Below are 25,919 nucleotides of genomic sequence, written 5' to 3'. Positions count from 1 at the left end.
AGGCCAGGGGCACTGGGGGCTGCGGGAACCATCAAGCCTCCCCAGTGGGCGCCCACCCGGCTCCAGGGGTACTACGTTAGCCAGAGGTGCCTTCTGTAACCTTGACGTTGCCCTGGGAGGGCACCTGGTCAGGCTTCACTGCATGGCCTTAGGCCACTGTTACCTCCCTCCCAAAGGAAGGGTGGTCAGGGAGGGGATGCTCTGCTCCCCTCAGGGGGCTTATCCCCATTGGCCTCTGGGATTGGACCCTCCAAGATGTGGTTTGCAAGTCCCTGGTCTCTGCCCAGCCCAGAGCTGCCCCCAGACTCTGGCAGGCTGGACCTGCCCCTTGGACTTACCCAGAGCCTGCTTGACCCTGATGGGTTCGGTGGCCGCTGAACTGTCACCTACCCCAGCCTCGCTGACTGATCTGATGCAAAATTCATACTCTTTCCCCGTCCTTAGCCCGGGAATTGTAAACCTGGGAGAGAGATGTGCAGCATTCAGGGATGGCCAAACAGCTCGCGGACATCCTGAACTTTCTAGAACAACCCTGTGGGATAAGTGGTAACTAGTGCGGTGGGATTTGAGGGTTCTGGGCCAGTTCTTACCTAGAAATACTGCCCTTGCCCCAAAGTGATGCGTACACCTGGGGGGTGAAGTCCTTAAAAATTTAAAGGTCGGACGAAGGTGGTCCAAACGCACATACTTCCAGTTAGAAGATCAGTAAGTACTGGGATGTCACGTGCAACATGATGGCTACAGTTACCTCTGGTGCTGGACAGACGGGAAAGTTGTTAAGGGTGTGGAACCTGACAGTTCTCATCACGAGAAGAAATTGTGTTTCTTTTCTTTCTTTTTTTTTATCCTCACCTGAGTACATTTTTGCATTTATCTTCAGATAGAGTGGGAGGGAGAGAAGGAGGAAGAGAGAGAGAGAGAGAGAGAGAGAGAGAGACACACACATTGATGTGAGAGAGACACATCGACTGGTTGCCAACCACGTGACCCCAACCAGGGCCAGGGACAAACTGCAACCGAGGTACGTGCCCTTAGCAGGAGCCGAATCTGGGACTCTCTAGTCCACGGGCTGGTGCTCTAACCACTTAGCAAACCGGCCAGGGCTGTCTTTCTTTTCTTATCATTGTATCTATATGGGATCGTGGATGTTGACTAAACCTATTATGGTCATCATTTCCCAGTATATGTAACTCAAACCATCATGATACAGTGATGCATGTCAATTGTTTCTCAAAAAAAACCCAGAAAAAAATGATTTTAAAAGCTGTGACTCTTCTTGAGCCCACCGTCAAAATACAAACATGCTGGGAAAAATACCAACTGGAGGCCCAGGGAGCCAAGCCCGGAACTGTTACCTCGCACATCTCCAGGACCTCGGGCCGTGTCCTGGAAACACAAGTGACTGTTATGAGCTGTGATTCTAAAACACGGAGTCCCTTTACAGACCTCAAAGAGGACTGTCATCCAGAGTCACAGACTTTGGGGGAAAACGTCCTTCTCATGCTGCCCCTTCTTTTTTTTAATCCTCACCCGAGGACATTTTTCCATCTTTTGTACAGATAGAGTGGGAGGGAGAGAGAGAGAGAAACATCGACGTGAAAAGGACACATCGAGTGGCTGCCACCCGCACGACCAACCAGGGCCGGGGACAAACTGCAACCAAAGTACGTGCCCTTAGCGGGAACCAAACCCGGGTCTCTCCGGACCGCAGGCCGACGCTCTAACCGCTGAGCCAAACCGGCCAGGGCTCATGCTGTCCCTTCTTGATAAAACCCAAACTGTGGACCTCTTTCTCCCATATCAACACTTTCCTGTAGCAAATCTTATCCTACAGGGAGTTTGACCTCGAGGAGCCCCAAGGACTTAAATCGGGTGTTGATGGCCGACACAGCATCAGGTCCCCTGCTCAGGGACACGCATATCTAATGACGACACGCGTGAGAAGAACGAGCGCTGAAGGGAAGGCGCCGGGCTGGAGCGACGCCGGTGCCGACAGTGGACAGCAAGGACGATACTGTGCACTTGTCTAGCACTCGGTTGCTGTCGAAACTCAAGGCACTCGGAACACCCTCTGCAGAAGGCACGGTTGTTACTTGCCCCTTTTTGGAGAAGCTGAATGTTGGAGGGGCCCTTATGGATCAAACTGTCCAGTTTCTTCGTTTTCTAGGCCAGAGACGTCCCCCAGAAGGAAGGAGGCGTGCCAAGAGCACACAGCCTGTTGGGAACACAGCTGGACCGGAGCCCGGGTCTCCCGAGTCCCAGCACAGCGCCATTGTATCCACCCCTCCGCTCACTCAGACGTTGTGTGAGCATCTCCTGTAAGCCAGGTTCTGTGGGGCCCAGCAACATGGCACTGCACTGACCACCACGGCCCCACTGAGCTAACTTTTTTTTTAATCCTCACCCAAGGAAACTTTTCCCATTTATCTTCAGACAGAATGGGAGGGGGCGAGAGAGAGAGAAACATCAACATGAGAGAGACACATTGATTGGTTGCCTCCCGCATGACCTCAACCAGGGTGGGCAATTGAACCGCAACCGAGGTACGTGCCCTTAACCGGAATTGAACCTGCGACTCTTTGGTCCACGGGCTGATGTTCTAACTGCTGAGCCAAACTGGCCAGGGCTGAGCTGCCTTTATGGTATCACCCTAGGCAGCTCTCCTGGGCAGTGGTGTTTTAGCCTCTTTCCAGCTATGACACATGTAACTGATGGCATGCACATGTATGATGAGTTCTCTAGGCAGAGCAGAGGAGCGTGCCAACCCCCACTGTGTGACACGTTCCCCAGGCATGTCACACCCTTCATGTGACTCTCCGTCAAGCTGTGCCCCTTCTCTGGGAAGTACACTCAATGCAAGTAGGGGGAGAAATGTTATTCTAGAGATAATCTGGACTCTGAGCTCATTTGTCAAAATCCCGACTTTCCTCCAATGTGGAACTTTGGCCCTAACAATTATGGGTGACCTCCCGCGGCTGACAGTGAGGCATGAAAACCAGAGGGACACAAGTTCCTGTCGTCGCTTTTTCTGGATAAGGTGATCTCAGAGCTTGTGGCCCAAGGTGAGGGGGCCCAGCCAGGGTGCTCAGGGCCTGCCCAGTCCTCCGATGGAAAGGAAGGAGAGGGGTGTCACCACCTGAGCCCCTTATCCCACAGAGCCTCAAAACAGAGAAGTCAGGAGCCCAGAGGCCTCAAGGCTCACCGCGCCTTCAAGGACCAGGGCCTCCGAGTGAGGACGGAGCCCGGAGGGAGTGGGGTTGGAAACGCAGGAGGCCTGGAGCCTGAACTGAGGCTCAGAGAGGGCGAGTCTCTGCGCAAGGGCACTAGGAAAGGGCCGGTGGGTGCAGAGTCTGAACCCAGGCTTCCCTGGTGCGGACGCCACTGGCTGCCCTCACCCTCTGCCTCTCTGTATCTCTAAGCTCCTGGACAGATGTGACGGAACTCGTCACCTCCATCTGCAGACAGGACGCCTTCAGCAAGTAGTTGCTGAAAAAAGACCATCTGGGTCAAGTCCCAGTTCCTCCACTTATTAGCAAAGGGAGTTTGGGCAAGTTACTTAACCACTCTGTGCCTCAGTTTCTTCATGTGTACAATGGCAGTAGAAATATTAGTCCTAAGGTCATACGATTGCAGTTAGAACTAAATGACCTAATATACAAAAGAACTTAGAACAGTGCCCAGTGCCCAGTGCCATGTTGTGAAATGGTGGGCGTCATTAATATCATGGCCCCTCCTTGGAGGATGCCCGGGTGCAGGGAGGGGTGGGGCAAACTCACTTGGTGCCCTGGATGGGTTTGTTGTTAACTGTTTGCCACTCGGGTGATCCTGCCTCCCGGGAGTAGATGTAATAACCCAGGAGCTCCGGGCCTTCTCTGACAGGATCCCAGGTCAGAGAGACAGAGGTCTGCGTGTCTCGGAAAGCTTGAACTTGAGCCGGAGGAGGGAGAGTAGCTAGAAAACAGAAACAGGGCTGAGTAAGGATGCTGAGTTTTCGGGCACTAACACACTGGGGAGGGGCGGGGGTGGAGAGAGACAGGGAGGAGCCCCTACAGCAATCAAGGGTGGCCTGTGGATTCCAGATGTGCCCTGGGGCTTCACTATTTCCTGGTCCCGGAGGTGTGCCCCAGGCTCTTGTGTTCTAAAGGTCCTCCCCCCTCTTATCTCCAAACACCTCCGCTTCCTCACTAAAGCTCCCATTCATTAATCCTCATCATCTCTCTCTCTCACTTAGACTCACCAAATCTGTAGTTTTCCTCAGTGTTTATCTTCAGTCTCTAGAAAACTTGATTTTCTTTCCTTGAAATGTCTCTATTGACTTTCATGGTTCCCTGAGACTAAACTCCTTTAGGTAGAGACTGCCATGATTTGTTAAATGGACAGATGGATGGATGGATGAATGGATGGAAAGAAGGATGGATGAGTGAATGGATAGATGGATGGATGAATGGATGGATAGATGGATGGATGAATGGATGGAAAGAAGGATGGATGAATGAATGGATAGAAGGATGGATGAATGGATGGATGGATGAAAGAATAGATGAATGGATGAATGAATGCATGGCAGGTGTAGTAACTTACCTTCTCTTTCTACTTTTCAAACTCCTTATATATCTTTTGGTGGCTTCCCATCTTTTTCTGTCCCCAAATATGGGACTCCTGAAAATTCTGCTCCTTGACTTGCTATATTTTTCTCCTCTCCCCCCATCTTAAGGGTCCATCTATTCCCATGTCTTCAACCCTCGCCGCTCCGCAGGTGACCCCCAGCCTTTAACTTCAGCCCTGCCCTCTTCCCTGAGTCCTACAGCTCATCTTCCATTCCCCCCAGACACTTCTCCTTGTGTTCTGGTGGTGCCTCAAAGTCAACAGGAAAAGGCTGAACTCAGCATCCATCCAACAGACCCAGCATTTATCGAGTGCCTACTCTGAGCGCCTCTGCACTCGGCACGGGGAGGCCCCGGGAGATGGACGCGAGGTCCTGGGCACAGGAAGGTCCTGTCGGCAACTTCCGCCTCTTGGGTTGGAGACAGTGTGGCTGGATGAAGGTTGGGTGGAGGGAGAGGCTGGAAGGAGGCCGTTCAGGGGCCCCACGTGCCCAAGAGACCTGATTCTACCTGAGGGCAAGAACTGGAGCTGAGGGTATCCATGGAATGGAGTAGTTCTCAGACATGAAAATCACGATTTCAGGGAGGATTTCATGACCCGAGGAAATGTTTGCGATCTAACGTTAATTTTTAAAAGTAGAATGCAAAGTTCTATATATGGTTTAATTGTACTTTTAAAAAGATGCAGTAATATGTGTGAGGTCAAAAGGCCAGAAACCCAGGCACCCAGATGATCACAGTGGTTACTCCTGGGCAGTGGAATCATGTTGAGGGGCATTCTTTTCTCTCTCTCTTTCTCCTTCCTTCCTTCCTTCCTTCCTTCCTTCCTTCCTTCCTTCCTTCCTTCCTTCCTTCCTTCCCTCCTTCCCTCCTTCCTTCCTTCCCTCCTCTCTAACTCTTTTGCTTCTTTTTTTCTCATTTCAACATAATTTTACTTTTGGAATATGAGTAAATACCTTTTCTTTTTCCTACCCTCTTCTCCCATCCCCTCCTCTCTGATCTTTCTTCTCCCTTCCTTTTTGGAATTAAAAAAAGTTTTTTTTTAAATTGATTTGAGAGAGAGAGAGAGAGAGAAACTGCTTGGTTGCCTCCTGCACGCATCCTGACTGGGAATGGAACCCGCCACCTTCTGGTGCATGGAACAATACTCCAACCAACTGAGCCCATGGGCCAGGGTAGAACTTTGCCCTAAGGCTGGCTTGTGGTCCAGAGATAGCGCACATCCAGTCACAAGCCATTCACTGGCCAGTCCCCAAATCAAGCCTAAGTGTTCCCTGGACCAGAGTTAAGTAGAAATACCTTGCCCACCAGTGCATCACACTTACTGTGAACATGCATGTTCGTTTGGCAGGTGAGGACACAGGTTTGAGCTCTGAAATGACTTGCCCAGGCCCATGCTGTGCTGAAGATGAGTGGTGTCCTCCAGGCGAGCCAGGGCTCGGGGTGGGGGTGGGGGGCTGGGGATAGCTTAGCCCCAGCCATGGAGGGGGCAGGAGGCCGGCTCAGGAGGCAGAAGTGGGTGCTGGTTGGAGACATTTAGAACTAAAAGACTGGGTCACACTCAGCAGCAATGCTGGACCAGCCGGGTTCTGCGAGCTGTGAATTGTTGTTATGGAGAAAACATGTCTTCCGTGAGCCTCCTTCCTAGAGAAATGTGATTTCTGATGGCCTAACACCGCAGGCCTGAGATCATACTGCTTTTCTGCTTCATGGTGGATAGAAGTGGCTAGGGAAATGGGCACAGCTTTGTCCCTGTGGCCCTAGGGTCTGACAGCCCCCTGGCCTGGCCTGGCCTGCCCCCTCCTTGGAATCACACGGGTACCTGGCTTCCCCCTCAAGGCGATGGGCTCACTGGGCTCCGAGGGGTCGCTCATGCCATATTGGTTCATCGCTCGCACTCTGAAGACATACGACTTCCCTTTCTCCAGATCCAAAAGCGCGAATTTCAGGGATTGCACAGGATTTTCAGTTCTGATGGCCTCCCAGGTGCCACTACCTATGACTGACTGTGACAAAAAAGAGAAACTCACGCTGGATAAGCAGTTGCCTGAGGCTGGCTCGGTGCTGGCCACTTCCCACACCTGCTCTCACCAACTCTTATCCCGGCCAAGGCTGCCCGTGAACACCGAGCTCTGGGTCGCCTGCCTCCTCGCCCTCTCTACCTGGATGCCTACTGAGCAGCGCACGTTCAGTGGTCTAGAGCTCGACCCTGGAGCCTGCCCCGCACCAAAGCTGCCCACACTGAGTTAGTGGCACCCATCCTTCCTCTTGCTCAGGCCCAAACCTTGGAGCGATCTGGACTCTTTCCCTCTTTCCTGCACACCCCAAATATGCTCCAGCCACACATGCAGTTGGCTCTACCTTCAAAATGTACCCAGAATCTGACCATGACTTACCACCCTAGCATCTCCGCCACAGCCTTGACCGAAGCCACCACTGTCTCTCATCTGAGTTATTTTAATACCTCCTAACCGGTCTGCCTGTTTCTACCTTTAACTCCCATCAGTCCTTCCCCCTCCAGATGATAGTCTGAGGGACCCTTTTACTGCAGGTCAGATCATGTCCTGGTCTGTTCAGCCCCTCCCAAGCCCCACATCTTCCTTAGAGCGAAAGCCTGGCAGGTTTCCTTTAGGCCGCCATTGAAAACTCACCTTCTTGGGGTGCTCTCCCCAGCCCTTCCATCTAGAATGTCAGCAGCCCCTCCCCTCAACACTTCCAATCCCCTCCCTGCTTTATGTCTTTCTCCTTAGTGCTACCACGAACTGACGTGCTAACTATGTCACTCATGTATCTCGTCCGTCCTCGGTCTCCATCCCTTCCTCCAGCGTGGGTTCCAGAGGCAGGGATTCCTGTCCATACCCAGGGCCAGGCACGGCACCGGCAGCGGAGGTGCTCAGCCTATGTTTGTGGGACCAATAAATGAGTGAATGGATGGATTCTCACAATAGCCCTTCTAGGTAGGTGTTAGTTTCCCACGGATGGGGAAGCACGGGTTTAGGGAGTTTGGTAACTTGGCAGAAAGTCATGCATCTAATATTTGGGATTTCCGAGGTGTGAGTGCCCCCAAGCCTGCGCACTCTCCACATGCCAGGGGCCCCAAAGGCAGCCATAAAGTCTGCGTGTCTGGGCAGATAGATGGTGAAGAGCTAAAGGTGATGTGGGCCAGGGGGGCACGCAGAGGCCACTTCTGCTGAGTCTGGGTATGAGGCTTAAGACCTAGAAGCACCAGGGGACCCAATGACCCCCTTCCCTGTGCCCCCCCCCCCCCCAGGCTCACCTGGCTACCAGTGGCCCAGAGCCCAAGAAATCATTTTAAAACCCAATGAACGTTACTGAACACCAGTTGTGTGCTGGATTCTGTTCTAAGTCTTACGTGCTTTAATTAATTTGATCCTCATATTGACCCTGTAAGGCGTGAATGATTATTATCTCTGTCGTACCGAAGAAACGGAGGCACAGAGAGACTCAATACACCGTCCAAGGTCACACAGCCAGTAAGTAGCAGAGATAAGATGTGAACCCAGCAGTCTGGACCCAAGTCTGAGCCGCTGTATTCTGCAGCCTCACAGCCTCAGTCGTTTTGGCTTTCCTGGTGGCAGAGCTAGATCCCTGCGAGTGTGCAGAGGCCCCTTTGGGCAACCGGAGCCAGAGATGCCGCCCTGGAATCTTTACTCATTGACCACTGACCCTGCACTGTCCACCTACTATGTGCCAGGTCAAGGGCATCCTTGGGAAGTGTTTACAGCCCAGGGCTGCCGGCCCTGGCTGAGTGCTGCGTCTTATTTCACCCTCACGGGGCAGGTTGTCCAGTCTATGCCGGAGGAAACTGCGGCTCAGAGAAGCCGGGCAACCGGCTCACACAGCAGAAGGCTGGATCGGAAGATCTTAACGCCATGCTGTCTTTCTCCTCTGCGAAATGCACTCCACGTAGCTGCCTCCTCCCCAGACACGTGCCCCCACTCTGTCCCCCGTGAGAACTGCCTCCTAGTACACCACTTGCCCTATGCCCCGTGAGGCTGCCTGTCATGACTCTGGCTGCTGGGGACCAGCCTAGCTTCCCCCCATCATGGCTCTGGCCAAGAAGACGTGCAAGACCCAATGCATGGCCTGAGGCCAGCCAGACTTGGGGGCGGGGAGGGACCCCGAATAGTGGATCTTACTGTTATTATTAATAACAACTGTTGTTGTTATTATTTGTGTCTCTTGATTTTGTGTATTTTGAGGAACAGCCTCAAGCACGGCCATCAGAAACTGGCCTCGCAGGGCTGGAGGAAACCTCGGAGGTCACTTAGTCCATCCCCTGCTTCTGTGAGCTCTCCTGTGCTCTGCAGGCCGCCCGGGGGCATTGCCTTGCCCGGGTCTCTCAGGCCTTCCCTGAGCTCCCCACGCCCCGGTCCCACAGCAGGTCCGTTCCTCAGGCCAGCCTGGGGCTAGGGCCTTGGGTCTCCGTACCTTCTCCAGGGAGTATGTCAGTGGAGCTCTGCCCCGGGGTTTCGGCTCCTCCCAGCTCAGAACTGCGTAGGCCTCACGGACCTCGCTGGCATGGACGCTGGTCGGGGGTGAGGGGATGGTCACGAAGTCTGGAACCAGAGCATCCAGAGCTGAGATGAGCGGACCTTCAGTGACTCCTAATCTCAGTCCCTCACTTCACAGAGGAGAAAACTGGAGTCCAGAGAGGGGCAGGAACTTGCTCCAGGTCACCCAGCAACTCTGGGCAGAGCAGGGGCCAGACGCAGGCCTCCCGCGGTCCTGCCCTCCTCCACGAGGCCACAAGCCCCTGAGAACTCTGGCTCCTCCAGCTAGACCCGCCCACCCCAGCCTCCCACCCTGGGCACGGACAGCTTTCTGCTCTTTACCAGTTTCCAGAACCATAGAGGGGGCTGGAGTCTCGAGGCAAAGTGTCAGGAGGTTCACACGTACCTTCAAGGTCATCTGTGCTGACCATGATCTTGCTTCCCAGGTCAAAGGGAATCTCTGGGATGGAGAACGGAGCAAGTTAGGGGAGAAGGAAGGGGGCAGGGTGTGTGGGGCTGGGTCAGGAGGGGCAGGGCAGGGCCTGCTCTGCTCTGTGCTGCTGATTCCCCGCCCTGTTCCTGGCCTTGGCCTTTCGGCCCCCCACTGTGTGACCCCCGGCAGGTCCTCTCTGGGCCCCAGGATTCTCAGGGATCCCAACTGCTGCTCTAGACCTTGAGTGATGCTTTGTCCTCTTGGGACAAATGAGGACAGAGAGGAGAGGTGCTGTGCCTGGGTGGTGCCTAGGGCATGGTGAGGCTGGGAGGCGAACCTGGCCGTGGACTCCTTGGGGCTGGGAGGCTGTGCTGACCCTCCCCCCGGGGCTCCTGAGGCAGGGCTGTTCTCCCCCTTCAGATTAAGAGCCTCCGTGGAGGTGCTGGGGTGTTCCCTCTGTGGACAGGTTTGTGTTTCTTCCATCAAACTACCTGTACCTTCCCCCTCAGGCCAGAGGTTCCCGAGGGCGGTACTGTGTTTCCTCCAACAGACCAGAGGTTCCTGAGGCCGTGTCTCTTCCATCAGATTAGGGATTCCTGAGAGCTGGCTGTGACTCTCCGCTTGGAATAGGGCTTGGGATGGGGCGGGGCCACCTGTCCCCTGTGTGAGCCAGTCCTGAGTGTGCCTGACTGATGCTCCAGACTGTCCCACCAGGGCCTTGGAACCCACCTGTCTTCCTCTGGGCTGCATCACGGTCACTCATGACAACCGGCTCTGAGGCCTTGGAGGGGAGGCTGCTGCCCGCCTTGTTGATGGCTCTCACCCGGAACCTGTAGCTCTGGCCTTTGACGAGGCCTTGGATTGGGCACCGACAGGTCCCGCCGGGGGCCTCGTGGCAGGGCACCCATTGCCCAGACTCGCCCTGGCACCTGTGGGAGAGACACCCCAGCTTCAGCCCCTGCCCATGACTCACCCATCCCAGTTAGAGCCTCTACCGGGCCGTCTGCCCGGCCTGGGCTGCCTGCCCACTTGGTCTCAGCCAATTGAAGTCCTGCTTTCCATTTAAAAGCCTGGCTCCAACCTGGGGCCCGGGAGGCTGGGGGTCATCCTCCACCTCCTGCGATGGAGCTTTCCTGAGAGCCGAGAGCTGTACCGCACCCTTCACATCCATGGTCTCATTTAATCCCGACCGTGCCTGGAGGCAGGCGTGATTACCTCACGCTCCACCCGGGGCCCACAGCTCAGAGTGAGATGACTTGCCCAAGGTCACACAGCATGGGTTAGGATTTCACCCAAGGGCTGTCCACTCCCTAAGTCGGTGTGCACTCCACACTGACTCTCAGTCTGGGCTCTCTGAGCACTCGGGGTGCCACTGTCCCCAGGTCATATTGCAGCTCACATTACGGGCGGGATGGGGCAGTGGTCACACGTGGTCCAAATCCTGACTCCACCACTAGGGGGCGATGTGACTTTGGGCAGCCGTCGCCCCGTGATCCCAGTTTCCTCATCCACAGGAAGGGGGTTGTTGGAGGAGGACATAGTCTTCCAGCCCCGTCAGTGACAAGATTGTGTCACCTCAAGCTTGGGCCTCTGAGCTGGCAGCACTGCCCTTCCTGGGTGCCCCTCCCTCTGGGGTCACAGCTACTCCATCCCTCCTGTCACTCAGGGAGGAGAGCAGTCAACAAGTGCACCTGTGCTGGGGTTTCAGGCCCAGCGTTGGCTCCTGCTGGGAACAGTCCAGAGGGCAGTGGCTGACGCCAGTGGTGGAACCCGGGTGTCGGTGAACACCCTTTTATTGTCCCTGCAGTGTGCAGCACAGCTGACCTCTGCCCTGACGTGAGACGAGGCATGGGGCTCCCTCTTTCCTGTGGCCCTCACTCTTGTCCTCACAACCAGGCGGACGGCTGCCCGCCCCACTCCTGGTGACCCTGCCCCTCGGGCTGACTCACCGCTCGATGGAGTAGCCGGTGACCGGGCTGCCCCGAGTGTCACTGGGCGGGACCCAGGTCAGAATGAGGCAGTCTCTGTTCACATCCAGGCATAGGACATTCAGTGGGGAGCCTGGGGCCCCTGGCTTCTCTGCTGCAGCATCTGAAACCCGGGTGCGGGTGGGGACGGGTGGGAGGCTCGTCAGCCCGAGTCCACTGTGCGCCTGCTCCTTCCCTGCACCCGCTTCTCATGAACCCCCCAGGGACTCAGCTGCGACCTTGAAGACCAGACCTGTCCACAGTGTCCTAAACAACAGCATCTAGGGTGGTGGGAGCACCGTCTATCAGGGGCCCCCTCTACACCACACACTTGAACAATGGGCATAATTTATCTCTAAGCTTCAGAACAAGTCTCCATTTTGTAGGTGGGAAAACTGAGTCTCACAGAGGAAAAGTGACTTGTGTACGGTCACCCCACAGGGGAGTGGCAAAGCCCAGAGGCAGAAATGACAGGGGCTGGAATCACATACCATCCCGAGCTCAGCCTTCCCCCGCCAGCGTCCACCCAGGCTGACTGTCGGGTTGTATTCTTTGGAGGGTCACAGAAGGCCACGGAGGTTCTTAGACTCTAACCCAACACCCCATTTATAGCAGGGAAACTGAAGCCCCCAAGCAGCAGGGGACTTGCTGAAGGTCCCACAGCAAATCAGTCAAGGGCAGAGCCCTGGTCTGGGCCTCAGCGGTCCCCTGGCCCCCACCTCTCACAAACACGTAGGTGCTCTGCTCCCGGGGCCCAAAGGGCGAAGACACCCGGACTGTGTAGAGCCCCTCGTCCTCCTTGTGGGCGCTGGACACCTTCAGGGACGCCTGGCGGTCAGCGTAGAGTGTCTGTCGGCGTGCTGAGGACCTCATTAGCTTCCCTGATAAAGAGAGGGGTCCAGTGTGAGCTCATGGGGGCTCCTGGCCTCACCTGAGAACCTACGGGTGCTCTGGGGGTCAAGGCAGAGGTGCAGCTGGCGTGGCCATAGCCTGAGGCTCAGCCTGAGAGTCAGGGAAGGGGTGGTGACCTTCACAGCTTTGCCAAGGTGGCTGCTGAACTCTCCAGAAGGCTTGGGGGTGGGGAAGGGCGAAGGGAAGGGGTTGGGACCTCCACCAGATTTAGGGAAATGGTGGGGTTGGGGGCTCAGTGAGCAGTTGGAGGTTCTGGGAGGAGGTGAGAGCAGGAGCTGGGCCTGTGTGAGGCTCTGGGCTCTGGGAGGAGGTGAGAGCAGGAGCTGGGCCCTGTGTGAGGCTCTGGGCTCTGGGAGGAGGTGAGAGCAGGAGCTGGGCCCTGTGTGAGGCTCTGGGCTCTGGGCTCTGGGAGGAGGTGAGAGCAGGAGCTGGGCCTGTGTGAGGCTCTGGGCTCTGGGAGGAGGTGAGAGCAGGAGCTGGGCCTGTGTGAGGCTCTGGGCTCTGGGAGGAGGTGAGAGCAGGAGCTGGGCCTGTGTGAGGCGCTGGGCTCTGGGAGGAGGTGAGAGCAGGAGCTGGGCCTGTGTGAGGCTCTGGGCTCTGGGAGGAGCTGGGGGCTCCAGCGATGGTGTGGGAGCTCAGTGAGGGGGACAATGACCTGAATGAAGGGAGAAAGGGCTGTTGATGGGGGCTCAGAAAGGGGTGGGGCTCATGGAGAGAGCTGGGTTGTCAGTGAGGAGGGTAGAGGCTCATTAAGGGTTAGGGGTCACGAAGGGGACTCAGTGGGTGGGAACTTAGGGAGAGGAACGGGGACTCCGTAAAGGAGGGGCTCTGGGACTCCGGAGGGGGTCCTCCCTGAGGCCACGCTGTGGGGCCGTCCTGCTCCTTGTCCCACTCGGAGGCACCTCCCTCCTGTCAGCACCTCTATTCTGGAAGGTCCAGTTTGGGAAAACATCTCAGACTTGTTATTGCAGCTGTTTCTCCGGGCTCCTGGCTTCTCCCTGCTCTGCCCGGCCCGTTGCGGCAGGTGCGGCCAGCCTGGGCTCAGAGCTGCGGTGCCGGGGCATGGCTGTACGCCTTGTCCTTTGGCTGCTGGCCTGCTCGGAGGGGCAGGAGGTCCAGCTGTCCTTCTCCCTGGCTGGGCCACCTCTTCCTGCCTCATCTGCCAACCTTCTCCAGCTTTGCCTGTGACACGCAGGGGTCTTCTGGCTCGTGGCCAGTAATTGCTCGCCCACAGCCTGACTCCAGCAAGTTCTATGCCACACCTGCCCCGACACTCCTCGTGCCGCTGCCCCTGGCCTTGGCCTCCTGTCCCCTTGCTTTGGATGCCATCACTCACTCTTAGGGTGCTGACGACGATCCTACAGGCGTGAAGGGCTGAGCCAGGGACCGACCACGGCAGGCTCAGTGGGCAGCGGCTACAGCGGCTTTGGCTTCCTCCCTCCTGCCAGACCCAGAGCCCTTTGGGCTCATTCATATTGGTGCCTCCCCTGCCCCGGCACCCAGCACAGGGCCTGACACAGTGGTGCTCGCTGACCATTTGATGTGAACCCACCTGGCGGCCCTCTGCCCCTTCAGCAGCCACAGCTCAGCTTGTACTAATTGGGGGGAGGAGCAGAGCTGAGTGTCTCTCTCCCCCGAGGGTCCCAGGGCTGGCGATGGAGCCAGGGCTCTAGCCCCCCTCTCTTCCACCTCTGCCTCCAAAGGCTGGGGACCAGGGCTGGGGGCCTTACCATCTCGGAACCACTGAATGTTTTCTTCAGCGTCTAATACAGCTTCCGAAAATAAGCAGGTCAGGGAGAAGGGTTCCTTCTCGCGGGCAAAGACTGGTTTTAGCACCGATGTGAATTCCACGCTGGGGCCGAACATCAGTCCTGGGTAGGGACAGACATTTAGGACAGAAGTCTTCTGAGGTCACCAGCCTAGCTTGGGGCTTAGGTGGGAACAGGGACCCTTCTGGGGCGTCCCCACTCCTCTGGGTCAGGAGTCACAGTTCCTGGGGTAGTCTTAACAAGGAGAAGGGCCTGGTCCTGGGGGTGGGGGCGGGGAAGAGATTTATCTAGGTGGGACCAGGTAAGCCAAAATAGCAACTCCCCAAAGGTCATGTCCATTTGTCTTTTTGGCCTTGCCTTTTCACTCAGTTTTGGCCACTGGGCAACTCAGCAGTTGCCTTGGGACCCCCAGAAACCAGTCTCGCAAATGCTAACAGTTCATAGGCAAACCCCACGTGGACATTCCTTAGTGGGCAATGGATGGCTATACTCAAGGGGGGCGGTGGGGAGCCCTGCCGAGAAGTCCAGAAGCCCTCCCCGCAAAGGCTCGCTCTTCCCCCGGCCTCTTACGTTTAAAGATCTCCGAGTCGAAGCCAGCATCCTTCCCCAGGTAAGCTGAAAACCAGAGCACATGGAGTTTGAGAAGGTGAGACTCACATTCCTGCTAGACTGTGGCAGCATGGCCCATGGGTGTGGGTTTGAGTCCTGCTCTGTTAGTGGCTCCCCTTTGGCTTTGGGAAAGTTCCTTCGCCACTCTGAGCCTCAGTTTCTACCTCAGTAAAATAGGGACCATGATTCCTACCTGATGGTGGTGGGGTTCTGAACAAGTGAATTCCCATGAACAGAGCCCTCAGCCAGAGCCCGAGTGCCTGGCAGTCAGTGCTCAGTAAATGGTGGTTTCCTTCCCCCGCCCAAACTCACCACCAGGACCACAGTCTTCAGAGAGTCCTCTAGAGCCAGAGCCGGTCAGACTGGGATTTCTCGTGGGGTCAGGGAAGGGACAGTGCTAAGGGAGCCACCTGGGGGCTCACAGGTGAAATCCAGAGATGCTGGCACAGAACACCAGAGAACAGCAAGATGCTTCTGAGCACGTAGTCAGTGCCATGTGCTGCTTATTAACTTGTTTAATCCTCACAGTGGGCCAGCCCAGTGGTGCCACTATAACCTCTCATGGGTGAGCACACTGAGGTAGAGTCACCCGACTAGCCTGAAGCTATCCCAGGACACTGGTCCCTGGAAAGAGGTCCAGGGGGCTGCCCAAGGTCCCACAGAGTCAGTGGAAGACTTGGGATTAGAACCCAGAGCTCCCGCCTCCCAGCCCAAGGCCTCCCACTGAGGGGCACCACCACTGCTGTGGAGACGAAAGCAGGGGTGGGGCGGAGAGATAGTGAGCGGATGGTCTTAGTAAGAACCGGGCTGCAGTCTGGGGCCCCAGAAGAAGCCTGGTGGATCCACAGTTGCTGGCCTGGATGGAGGGAGAAGCGGGGTCTGGAGGAAGTAAGGCGAAGGACAGGCAGTCAGAGGGGGCAGGGCCCCGATACCTGACCTTGGGCGTGACTCTGGCTCGAATGCCACACACAGAGCCTGGCCTGGCAGCAGGGAGAGCTGCCTCCAAGGGCTACTTGGGGCAGAGGGTGGAGAAGACTGGGAAGATGGTTTAACCAAGTCTGATAGCAAGTGGGGATGAGGGGCTGAACTCCAGCTGGTCTGCTGGCCAGGGAGTGTGTGTGTGCGCACGTGTGTGTGTGTGTGTGTGTGTGTGTGTGTGTGCACGTGCGTGTGCACACATGCACACATACTGCTTCTCTCTCATGGGTGCTGAGGTCAAGGTGTAGCATTTTCCTGGGCCCAGAGGTATGGCCTCGTGGGCTGTGCTCTGTCCTGGTCGTGGGGTGGGGGAGGGACAGTCTCACACAGACAAGCCTCGCCTGCACCACTTAATGCAATCGACAGAGTGAGGAGGTGGTGCGAGCCCCCTGCAGATGGAGAGGCTGCGGCGTGAAGCGGCTGCCCGGGCTCACAGCATGTGAACTGCGGGCTGCCTAACTCCTGAGCATCTCCCTGCTTTGTGCTGTGATTTCAGATGCCCTTGGGGGTACCCATTAGAGGCACAATTGGGAAATAGCACCAGGACCCAAATGGGGCAGTGGGGGTCAGAGGGAGTCGGCAGAGCTCGGCCTTTGCCCCTGAGGACCCCTCAGCAGGGCTGGCAGGGCCGGGCCGTTCTGCCAGAGGCCCGGAGCTGGACCTGGACCCGCGCCCACCCCGAGAGGGCAGCGCCCTTTGGAGGTAGCTGTACAGTTGTGCAGTCTGAGGCCAAGACCCTCACTTGCTCCACAGGCCCCAGGGAAGTGAGCGTCTCCATGGCTGCCCTGGTCGCCTGGTCCCAGGCCAACCACCCCTGTGCCAGGGCCCTTCTGGAGTCTGATGCAGGCTCACGTCCTTGCAGGCTCACGTCCTTGCAGGCTCATCCCAGTCTGCTGTGCGCCGGCCTGGCCTGCGGGGGCGGGAGGACTTACTGCGGACCAGGACTTTGGCGAAGGAGGAGGCCTGGCCGTAGGCGTTCTTCGCCTTCACCATGTAGGTGGCTGAGTCCTCCACGGTGCATCTGGGAAGGAGAGCGGGAGAAGTGTCCCAGACTGCTGGGCTCCATGGGACACTCAAGTCCCCACATGTGGCGGGAAAGGCGGGGAGTAACTGGACGGCCTCTGGCTCAGGCTCCACCTCTGAAAGGCTGGCCACGCCCCTCTCTATGCCTCAGTGTCCCCCTCCGAAATATTGGGGTAAGACAGTAGCCTAACCCACCTCAGGTGGACATACTCTGAAAACGATTGGTATTACTGCAGGATTAGAGAGGTTAAGTGCCTTGCCCAGAGTCACACAGCAACCGGAATTCAACCCAGTTTAAGGTGAAAAGCCCTGTCCCAGGCGTGGCCTCCAGCCCTATCAACACCTCCAGATCAGGAGCCTGGAGCAGGCTCGGCACGGGCTTGCCAGGGACACACCGCCAGTCTTTGCCAGAGTTGGGCCAGATGCCCAGGTGTTCTCAGTCTCAGGCCCAGGTCTCCTGCCATCCCAGCCAACCCTGTCATGTTCCCAGTGGAGGCTTGGGCCAGCTCCATCCCAGAGCTACCTTAGTGACAGAGAGAGTCTTGGGCAGGATGTGGCAATCTGGCACCCATCCGCAGGCAGAGAGGCCCCTTGGTGTCCCCTCTTCCCCTGGCTGCTCAGGGAAGGGATCCCTCTTGTTTTAAGGGCCAGCCCCACCTCCTCTACAAGCAGCCCTGGGCCTGCATGCCTTCCCTGATCACGCAGTCCACGGGACGCCTCCCTTTGTAGCACAGTCTGATCAGGTGTTTATGTCCATGCATCCCTACATTGCTTCTGGGGATAGGATCAATGTCCTGTTCATATTTGTGTCTCTGAAGCCCGAGTTGGTTGAAGTGGAGGGTTTGGTGTATTGGGAAGAACCCAGAGAGAACTGGCTCAAACCCAGGCCCCGACTTGTACCAGCTGTGCAACACCCTTGACCCCTCGCAGCCTTTTCCTCCCTGCAATGATGCTTCCCTGCGAGAGCAGGTGGGCACTGCTGACTGGATGTGCAGAGCACCTCGCACAGAGCTTGGCCGTGGAGGAATTCAACACGTGGCAGCTTGTGAGTAAACGTACTCCGGGCTGTGCCTTCATGCCGCCCTCCACGCACGCGCCCTCTTCCTGCAGAACCATGCTCAGACTCACCGGCCCCTGAGAGGCCGCACTCTCCCTCCGACTGCTTCCCCTTGCATGTGGGTGTGGGTGCATGCGCGTGTGTGAGTGCATGCATGTGTGTGAATGCATGCACATGTGAGTGGGTGCACGTGTGTGTATGTGAGTGCATGCACGTGTGTGTGTGTGTGTGTGTGTGTGTGTAAGGGTTTGTGTTTTCTCTCCCCCAGCAAGCACCTGCCTAGCTTTCGGTCCTTGCTACAGGCCTCTGGGTCCACGCTTCTCATTGTGTAGTACAAGGCATATGAACCCCACGGGGGGCAGTGTTGTATACTGATTCCTGGGCCCCACTCTAGACCTACTTAATCTGAATCTCTGGGGGAGAGAGGAGGGTCCTTCCATGAACTGATATTTTAACAAGTACCCCAGACACTTCTGAAGATTCAGCCCACGCGGGAAACAGCTCTGAGGAAGGGTCGGGCACCCTGCTTCAAGGGTACTGGGGTTGGGTATCACGGGTTTCTCCAGAGCTCACAGTCTCACCTCCTGATCTCCAGGGTCAGCAGCCCATAGTTATTGGTGATTCGGTACTTTCCGGCAGGGAAGAGGCGGGGATCGATTTGCACGTCATTTTTGTACCTGTGGAGACACAGTGGTCTGTGGCAGGAAGTGTGGTTCCGAGTGGGAGGAATTCGAAACCCCTCGAACCTGGATTCCAACCTCAGCTCTGTGCTGCTTCTTCACGTATGTGACCCAGGGCAGCCGCCCTGAACCTCAGTTGCTCTCAGCTGTGAAATGAGAGTAAGAAGAGCACCAACCTTGTAGGGTTGTTGTGCTGATTCAATGGGATAAGATAACAAGATAGGTAAAGTTTTCTCCAGCACCCCGAACATTATAGATGTCCATGAGTCCATTCCCCTACTGGGGTGCAGAGAAGAGGCAGCCTGTAATTAGGGATAGCTGCTCCTCCCCATATTGGGGCACTTCCAGAGACCAGCCCCCAGATTTTCCCTCCTCTGAGGTGGGTTGCCAAAGAAGGTGCTCCCATCCCTAACACCCTGTCGACCCCTCAGGACAAGTTCTTTACCTTGGCTCTTGTTAGAATCACCAGAGGAAGCTTTAAAAATCTCCACACCCAGATTTTAAACATAAGCTTTTGGAAATCTGCATCAGAAACTACTAATTATTCTACCATAGCATTTTCCTCTTCTTCTAAAAGAATAGAATTTATCAATGAGCCACTAAATATGTAACATCCTTCTAGCCTCCCTTTCTGCCAGCTGTGGCCATGGGACTAAGTATTGTCAACAGAAAGTGAGACAAGTCTCATGTGGTTGCTCTTGCCCCCCCCCCCTTTTTTTTTTTTAATTTTTAAAAATATTTTTTCTTGCCCTGGCCGGTTTGGCTCAGCGGTTAGAGCGTCAGCCTGTGGTCCAGGGAGACCCAGGCTTGGTTCCTGCTAAGGGCATGTACCTCGGTTGCAGTTTGTCCCCAGCCCTGGTTGTGTGGGTGGCAGCCACTCGATGTGTCCCTTTCACGCCGATGTTTCTCTCTCTCTCTCTTCCTCCAGCTCTATCTGAACAAAAAATAGAGAAGTGTCCTCGGGTGAGGATAAAAAAACAAACAAAAAAATTTTTTTATTGATTTTAGAGAGAGAGGAAGGGGGAGAGAGAGAGAAACATCGATGAGAGAGAACATCGATTGGCCACCTCCTGCACACCCCCCACTGGGGATCGGGCCTACAACCTGGGCATGTGCCCCGGCCAGGAATCGAACTGGTGACCTCTTGGTGCATGGGTCGATGCTGAACCACTGAGCCACACCAGCCAGGCACTACTGCTCCATTTTATGCCATCTTTCCTTCTAGCCGAGGCAGGATCTGACCATGCTGACTGCCATCTCGCATAGGGAAGACCAGGCCTGATCCCTGAGTAATACGTGAGCGGAGTTGCCACAGCAGCCCCACCCCATCTACATCAGACACGTACATGAAAGAAAAAGAAACTACCATATTTAAACCAGTAAAAAAAAAAGTGCATCCCAGAATTAAAGTCAGGATTTCTGGAGGTGGGACCTGGGCATCAGTAGTTTTTAAACTCTCAGGTGATTCCCAGTGGACCACCCCTCTGCTCCTGGGCACGGCTGCTTATTTCCTGTGAACACTGGGGTCCTGTTCGCCCCTCCGTGAGCCCTAGACAGTGAGATGGTCTTGCCTCTGTCCATAGTCCACTGAGGGAGGTCTGGAGCCTGAGGAGTCAGGGCTGGCGAGTGAAAGTTATGAGGCTTGGACACATATTGCTGTGTGACCTTGGGCAAGTCAGTCCCCTCTCTGGGCCTCTGAGCCCATGAAGTCTGCCCCAGCAGTGTTTGCAGTGGAAGAGCAGGACTCAGCCGAGAGAGAGCACCCCGGCCTCAGTGCATTGCCTCTCTTGGACCTTGCTCCTCCACCGCATGCCCTGTTTGTCTCCTTGGCAACCAAACAGTGCCATGCCCACACCCCACCACCTAAACCCCAGGCTACACCCTCTTCTGAAAGAAGCCCAACTAGGTCTTCTGTGGGGCAGGTGGGGCCAATCTTTCCACTTCTCCCAGGCTTGGGGGTCAATGTCAGTCCCCCCACCCCTCTTATCAGGAACATTCTGGACACTTCAGCCTGGCCAGCTTCTGCTTTTCCCAGGAAAAGCAGCAATTGTAGCGCAGGGAATGACCTGAACTGCCAGGGACCCCCATGCTCATCTCGCCCGCCCTCTGGGCTTCTCCTGCCCAGGCGGTGGGCCCTGTTGGCATGGGCTGTGCTGATTCCTCAGTGGCGGCCAATCAGAAAATAGCATTAAATGAGACGGTGAGGCCGGGTGCCCAGCCCGGAGCCTGGCTTAGCGATGGCCCATAAAAGGGTGAGCTTTTCATGGTTTATCTCAATTTATTTTTTCCTTACTTCAGTGTTAGATTTCCGTTCTGAAGGCTGCTTGGCCAAGCAGATAAATTCTGACATCAGGGGAAATCATGTCCAGGGCCCAGTTCTGCAGCATTCAAGGGGCCAGGCTGGGACCTCGCCTACCTTGCCCTGTCGCTGCCCGGCATTCAGCGAGTACTCAATAGTTGCTGAACAAAGGACTTGCTTCACCAGCCTGGGGGGCCAAGACCTTCCTTCTGACCTGGGGCGGGGCCTCTACGGGGGCCTGGACAGAGCTCTAGAGGTCAACCCCAGGATGACATGTGGCCCTGCCAGAGGTGATCGATGATGGAAAACCAGTCCCCAAAGCCAGGAGCCACAGAGGCCACCCGAGTCCCTCCAGCTGGAGGTGGGCCTGGCCTGGGCTCCCACCACTTACAAGGAATGTTCTGTTGTGTCAACCTCGCCCTGTTGTGGCAACATTGCTGGCAGGGGCGGAAACGAGTCCCCTTGTCGAGAGGCTCCCACAGAATGTCTCAGATGTGGGCGGCAGTGCCAAGGCAGGTCAGGGTTTGGCTGCCGGGCCAGGACAGCTGAGGGGCTGACCCCTGCTTAGCCCAGCCCAGCTGTCGGGAGCAGTCCTCCTACTGAAGCAGAAACTTGCAGGCAGGGCCTGCTTTGGACCCCACAACATTCCAGGGCCCTGTATGGTGCCTGGCACACTTTTTTGATTGAATGCCATCTGGCCATGGCCAGCCCCAGTGTCAACACCCTCAAGATGCCTTTCCTGACTGCCCCTGGCCCAAGTGCTTTCTATTCCTCTGACTTCTGGAGCATTGTGTGTGCCGTAGGGGAAAACAAGCACCAATTACGGCTTTCCCACTCTCCAGGCCAGAAAGAGCTATGGGCTGGCAGGCAAAAAACCCGAGTCTGAACCCTAAGTCACATTGCCTCTCTGAGCCTTGATGTCTTTACCTATGAAATGGGGATAATATTCCCTACCTCATGGGGGGGGGGGGCGGGTGGCGAGGTTCAAATGAGAGAAGAGTGCTGGGTCAATGTAAAGGGGGTTCAAGTGTTAGATATATAGAGAAGTGATCTCGATTTTTGTGTGCTTATCTTCTCTCTCCTTCTAGATATGGTCTATTCACATTCATGATCCGGCCTCTATGTCACCTCCTCTGAGAAGCCCTCCTGGATTCTCCAGGTGGAGGTAGCCACTGCCTCCTCTTCACCTCCACTCTTTTACCTCAATGTCACCCATGAACACGCTTCTCTGTGTGTTGATGTTTCTCTTCTGGGCTGAGAGTTCCTCGAGGGAGGCTGTGTCTGAGTCATTTCTACACCACAGCGCCTGGGTGAGGGCCTGGGTGAGGGTCTGAGTCATTGCTACACCACAGCGCCTGGGTGAGGGTCTGAGTCATTGCTACACCACAGCGCCTGGGTGAGGGCCTGGGACAGTTTCTACTTCTTGTAAACGTTGGTTGAAATCCCCTCCTTGTCTTCCAACATGGGCCTTAGACTCAGGGGAACTCAGGAAGCAGTGGGCTCAGCTGTGTGAATGACATGCCTCTCTCCGCGGGAGAACGGAGACCCGGGACACGGCCGTGCCCACCCCCTCTTCACTGTGCTTATTCGGGAGACGCCTGCCACCTCCCCAGGAACGATCGCCTGCTTTTCAAGCGCCTTTCAAGTTCTGAGAGTTTTCACACTGTTGTGGCATTAAATCCTCACCACATGCAAGCTGGACCGATCTTCAACCTCTTTTGCAGAATAGGACACTGAGGCAGGACAGGGGAGGTTAAGAGATGCACTAAGATTACGAAGTGACTCAGGAGAGAGAGCAAGAGCCAGGCCTGCACCGCGGGGCTCCCACCCCAGGCCTGAGCTCCTTCTCACTGTGGGGCCCCTGCTCTTCCCACCTCCCTGCTGCTCCCCTGCCCGGCCCCCCACCGTCATCCTCCAACCCTGGACATAGCCAGCTGCTTTCTTATGCCACCAGAATCATATTTTTACAAGTGCTGGCTCCCCCGTGGCCCAGTCTTCCAGCCCCAGGTAGCTAAGAATAACCCCTCCTGAGCCTCCCAGCAGCTGCTCTGGGGGTGGGCAGAGCTCAGGGTCTGTGGGGCTGCAGCTTTTCTAAAGCAGCAGGAACTTCTGGGGGAGGGACCGGGCCCCTGGGAGTGTTGGGCTGTAAGGAACTCACACTCATGTGACCAGGGGCAAGGCGAGGACCCTCGTCTCCTGGCCCGGTGGCTTACCAGGTGACCTGGGGTGGAGGCGAGGCCTGGATGGTACAGGTCAGCAGGACGGTGGCGTGCTCCCAGACGGCATGGGAGCGAAGTGGGATCCAGAACCAGGGCCCCCGGCTGGAGCACAGCTCCCTCAGTTCCTTGGCCTCCCGAACCTTCTCCTCTGTCTGGAGCCAGAAAAAGGCACCTCTGAGCCAGGGCATCAACTCTCCCCCATCTTCACGATCACCTTCCCCCTGACGCCCAGACTCTGGAGTCAGACTGACCGGAGCCGGAGCCCCTTGGCAGCATCTGTGAGGCAGTGTGGCCTGGGGGCAGAACATGGGCTTCAGAACCAGCTGGCCTGCGGTCAAGGCCAAATTCTGCCATTTTCTGGCTGTGGGACCACAGGCAGTTCTCAGGGTTCTCTGCTGTAAACTGGGGGTGATAACCATAGCCCCCACCCTCCTGTGGGGTTGCAGTGAGGATTTAATGAGTAAATATGTGAAAACATGGGTGTTGCTCTCCTGCCCAGGGAGGGGGACGGAGTGTGGCTTCCATCCCTGACATTGGTCAGCAATAGTGTTTCCCGAGGGTCTTCCGAGTTCCAGACACTGGGAAAGCGCCTTTAGAAGCCTGTCTCATTCAATTCCCATCTCAACACTGAGTGATGACCCAACCGCATACATCTGCTGTGCAGATAAGAAAACCGATCAGCCGGGAGGTGTGGCTCAGTGGATTGAGTGTCGTCCCATGGACTGAGAGGTCCTGGTTCGATTCCCAGTCAGGGCACATGCCCAGGTTGCAGGCTCGATTCCCAGGAGGGGGCGTGCAGGAGGTGGCCAACGGATGTTTCTCTCTCACATTGATGTTTCTCTTTCCCTTCCTCTCTAAAAAAATCATTTAAAAACAAAAACAAAAAACCATTCCTCAGGAGGAATCCCTTGCTTGCCTAAGGTCACACAGCGGGGGGTGGGGGCACCAGGATTCAAACCCGGTTGACATCCAGTGTCTGGGTTCTTTCTTTTGTTGTTGTTGTTGTTGTTTTTATCCTCACCGGAGGGCATTTTTCCATTTTTTGTTCAGATAGAGTGGGAGGGAAAGAGAGGAAGAGAGAGAGAGAAACATTGACATGAAAGGGACACACCGAGTGGCTGCCTCCCGCTCGACCCAACCAGGGCCGGGGACAAACTGCAACCGAGGTACATGCCCTTAGCGGGAACCCAGCCCGGGTCTCTCTGGACCGCAGGCCGACGCTCTAACCGCTGAGCCAAACCGGCCAGGGCTGGGTTCTTTCTTGATGCCCCGTTGCTCCTTGAGAAGGGGGTCGAGTGGCATGGGTGACATGTGAGGGGTCCCAGGTCTCAGGTCCCCGGGGCTCCCCGGCCCAGCCCCCTCACCCGCCGTCTCAGCGCCCTCCGGTTGCGTGTCTGGCGCAGCAGCCACTGGGTCCGGAGGAAGGCGACGTCCGTCCTCTCCAAGTCATTCCCGAAGCCCACCCGCTTCTGCCCTCGCTCCTCCAGCTCCACAGCGGAGGTCTGGCGCCTCAGCTGGGCCTCCCTGGGTGACAGGACAGAGTGGCTGAGCACCCGGACGGGTGGGCGCCACCACGCCCAGCATTATCACCTGTATTCTACGCTTCTCGAGAAGATCAATTTAATCCTCTCTTGCCTCCAAAGCACTCCGAATGCGCCCTGCTTACAGTAGGCGCATAATAAGTGCTCGCAATTTGGTTTACAAGGCTCTTCCACAGCCACTGTTCCTGCTGTTCTCGCTGCAGCAAGTGATGGGCATGTGTCCGGCCGCTTCACAGGACGGACCCCGAGGATCGGCCACCTGCTTCAGGACAGCCCGGGCCCTACCCAGGCCTCCTGGCCCAGGACGCCTCCGACGCCCTCTCACTCGGCGGTGTTTCCAGTCTTGGGACTTGTGTCCAAAACCTGGGGCTGCTCTACTTGCTCCCCTCTCCCCAACCCCCTCCCGCACCGTGGCAGGCGTGGGGAGGGCTGGACCCCCCCCCCTCTTGGGGACGGCCCCTCACTTCTGCCTGTGGACTGGGGCCCGGGGCGGGCTTTGGCCGTGGCCTTGGCCTCGCTGCTCAGCCCAGACGTGTCACTTTGGGCAGCTCCTCTAAGCTCGGTGTGGGGGCTCAGCGGGAGGGGGGGCTGGCCCGATGGCCCTTCTCAGCCCAGGGCTCTCGGGACAGTGCCTCGACTCACCAAGACGTCTCGGAGGAGGCGGTCAGGGCCAGGGCGGCCGCGAGGGCGTAGTCGGCGGCGCTGAACTGGTACTCCTCCTCGCTGCTGCCCGGGAGAGGGCTCCTGAGCGGAGGGCGGCGGCCACCCCCCCTCGGGGACCCCGCGCCCCGTGCCTGCCCCACACACTGGGGTCTCCGAGAGCAGGCCGTGCCCCCGCCCCGGGCTGGGGTCTCCCCCCCAGACCAGGGACCCCGGGTCGGGGGTAGGGCGGGGGCCGGGGCCCCCGAGGCTGCCACCTGCTGCGGAAGGTCCGCCTCCGCACCGACGAGCCCATGCGCAAGCTGTGCTGCCGCTGCTCCTCCCGCTCCTCCTCCTGGCGGCGCTCCAGCCTGTGGACCTCCGCGGCCTGGGGGAGCTGGGGCCCCCCCACGTTCCCAGGGTTGTGGGGCAGAGTCATGGCTGCAAAATGACCACCTGCCAAGCCAAGGTTGCATGGTCACTGCCCCAGGTGTGGGCCCGTCCCTTTCCCACGTGGTCCCAGCACCTCTGGGAGGTTTGGGGTGGGGGGTGCTCTCTCCAGGGGTCAGACAGGGGAATAGAGGCCTGAGAGGGAGAGGGACTTGCCCAAGGTGACAGAGGTGGACTTGTGCTCTGAGCCTGGCTTCACCACCCCATGTGTTCCCCAGCTGAGTG

The 25,919-nt window shown here is 56.8% G+C and overlaps 1 protein-coding gene across 2 annotated transcripts in view; it reads right to left on the bottom strand.

Moving 5' to 3' along the window:
- MYOM3 (myomesin 3) overlaps positions 1-25,694 on the bottom strand; it is a 46,754-nt gene extending 21,060 nt beyond the window's left edge. Inside the window, exons 1-16 of one of the 2 annotated variants that reach the window (XM_036257291.1) lie at positions 25,523-25,694; positions 25,248-25,331; positions 24,429-24,588; positions 23,059-23,216; positions 18,448-18,543; positions 16,719-16,807; positions 14,770-14,814; positions 14,161-14,301; positions 12,238-12,399; positions 11,501-11,642; positions 10,281-10,480; positions 9,525-9,578; positions 9,057-9,184; positions 6,427-6,610; positions 3,777-3,951; positions 339-460 (exon numbers count right to left, since the gene is read on the bottom strand). In XM_036257291.1, the coding sequence (XP_036113184.1) occupies positions 339-460; positions 3,777-3,951; positions 6,427-6,610; positions 9,057-9,184; positions 9,525-9,578; positions 10,281-10,480; positions 11,501-11,642; positions 12,238-12,399; positions 14,161-14,301; positions 14,770-14,814; positions 16,719-16,807; positions 18,448-18,543; positions 23,059-23,216; positions 24,429-24,588; positions 25,248-25,331; positions 25,523-25,683 (2,101 nt within the window). In that variant the 5' untranslated portion in view covers positions 25,684-25,694. The remainder of the gene's footprint in view (positions 1-338; positions 461-3,776; positions 3,952-6,426; positions 6,611-9,056; positions 9,185-9,524; positions 9,579-10,280; positions 10,481-11,500; positions 11,643-12,237; positions 12,400-14,160; positions 14,302-14,769; positions 14,815-16,718; positions 16,808-18,447; positions 18,544-23,058; positions 23,217-24,428; positions 24,589-25,247; positions 25,332-25,522) is intronic. The other variant, XM_036257292.1, reaches the window with a different exon arrangement.
- Positions 25,695-25,919: the final 225 nt, after the last annotated feature.

The sequence above is a fragment of the Molossus molossus genome, unplaced genomic scaffold, assembly GCF_014108415.1.
Source record: "Molossus molossus isolate mMolMol1 unplaced genomic scaffold, mMolMol1.p scaffold_m16_p_12, whole genome shotgun sequence".
Classification (NCBI taxonomy): domain Eukaryota; kingdom Metazoa; phylum Chordata; class Mammalia; order Chiroptera; family Molossidae; genus Molossus; species Molossus molossus.
The sequence above is the reverse complement of the archived record's forward strand: the minus strand, read 5'-3'. Positions and strand labels throughout refer to the sequence as shown.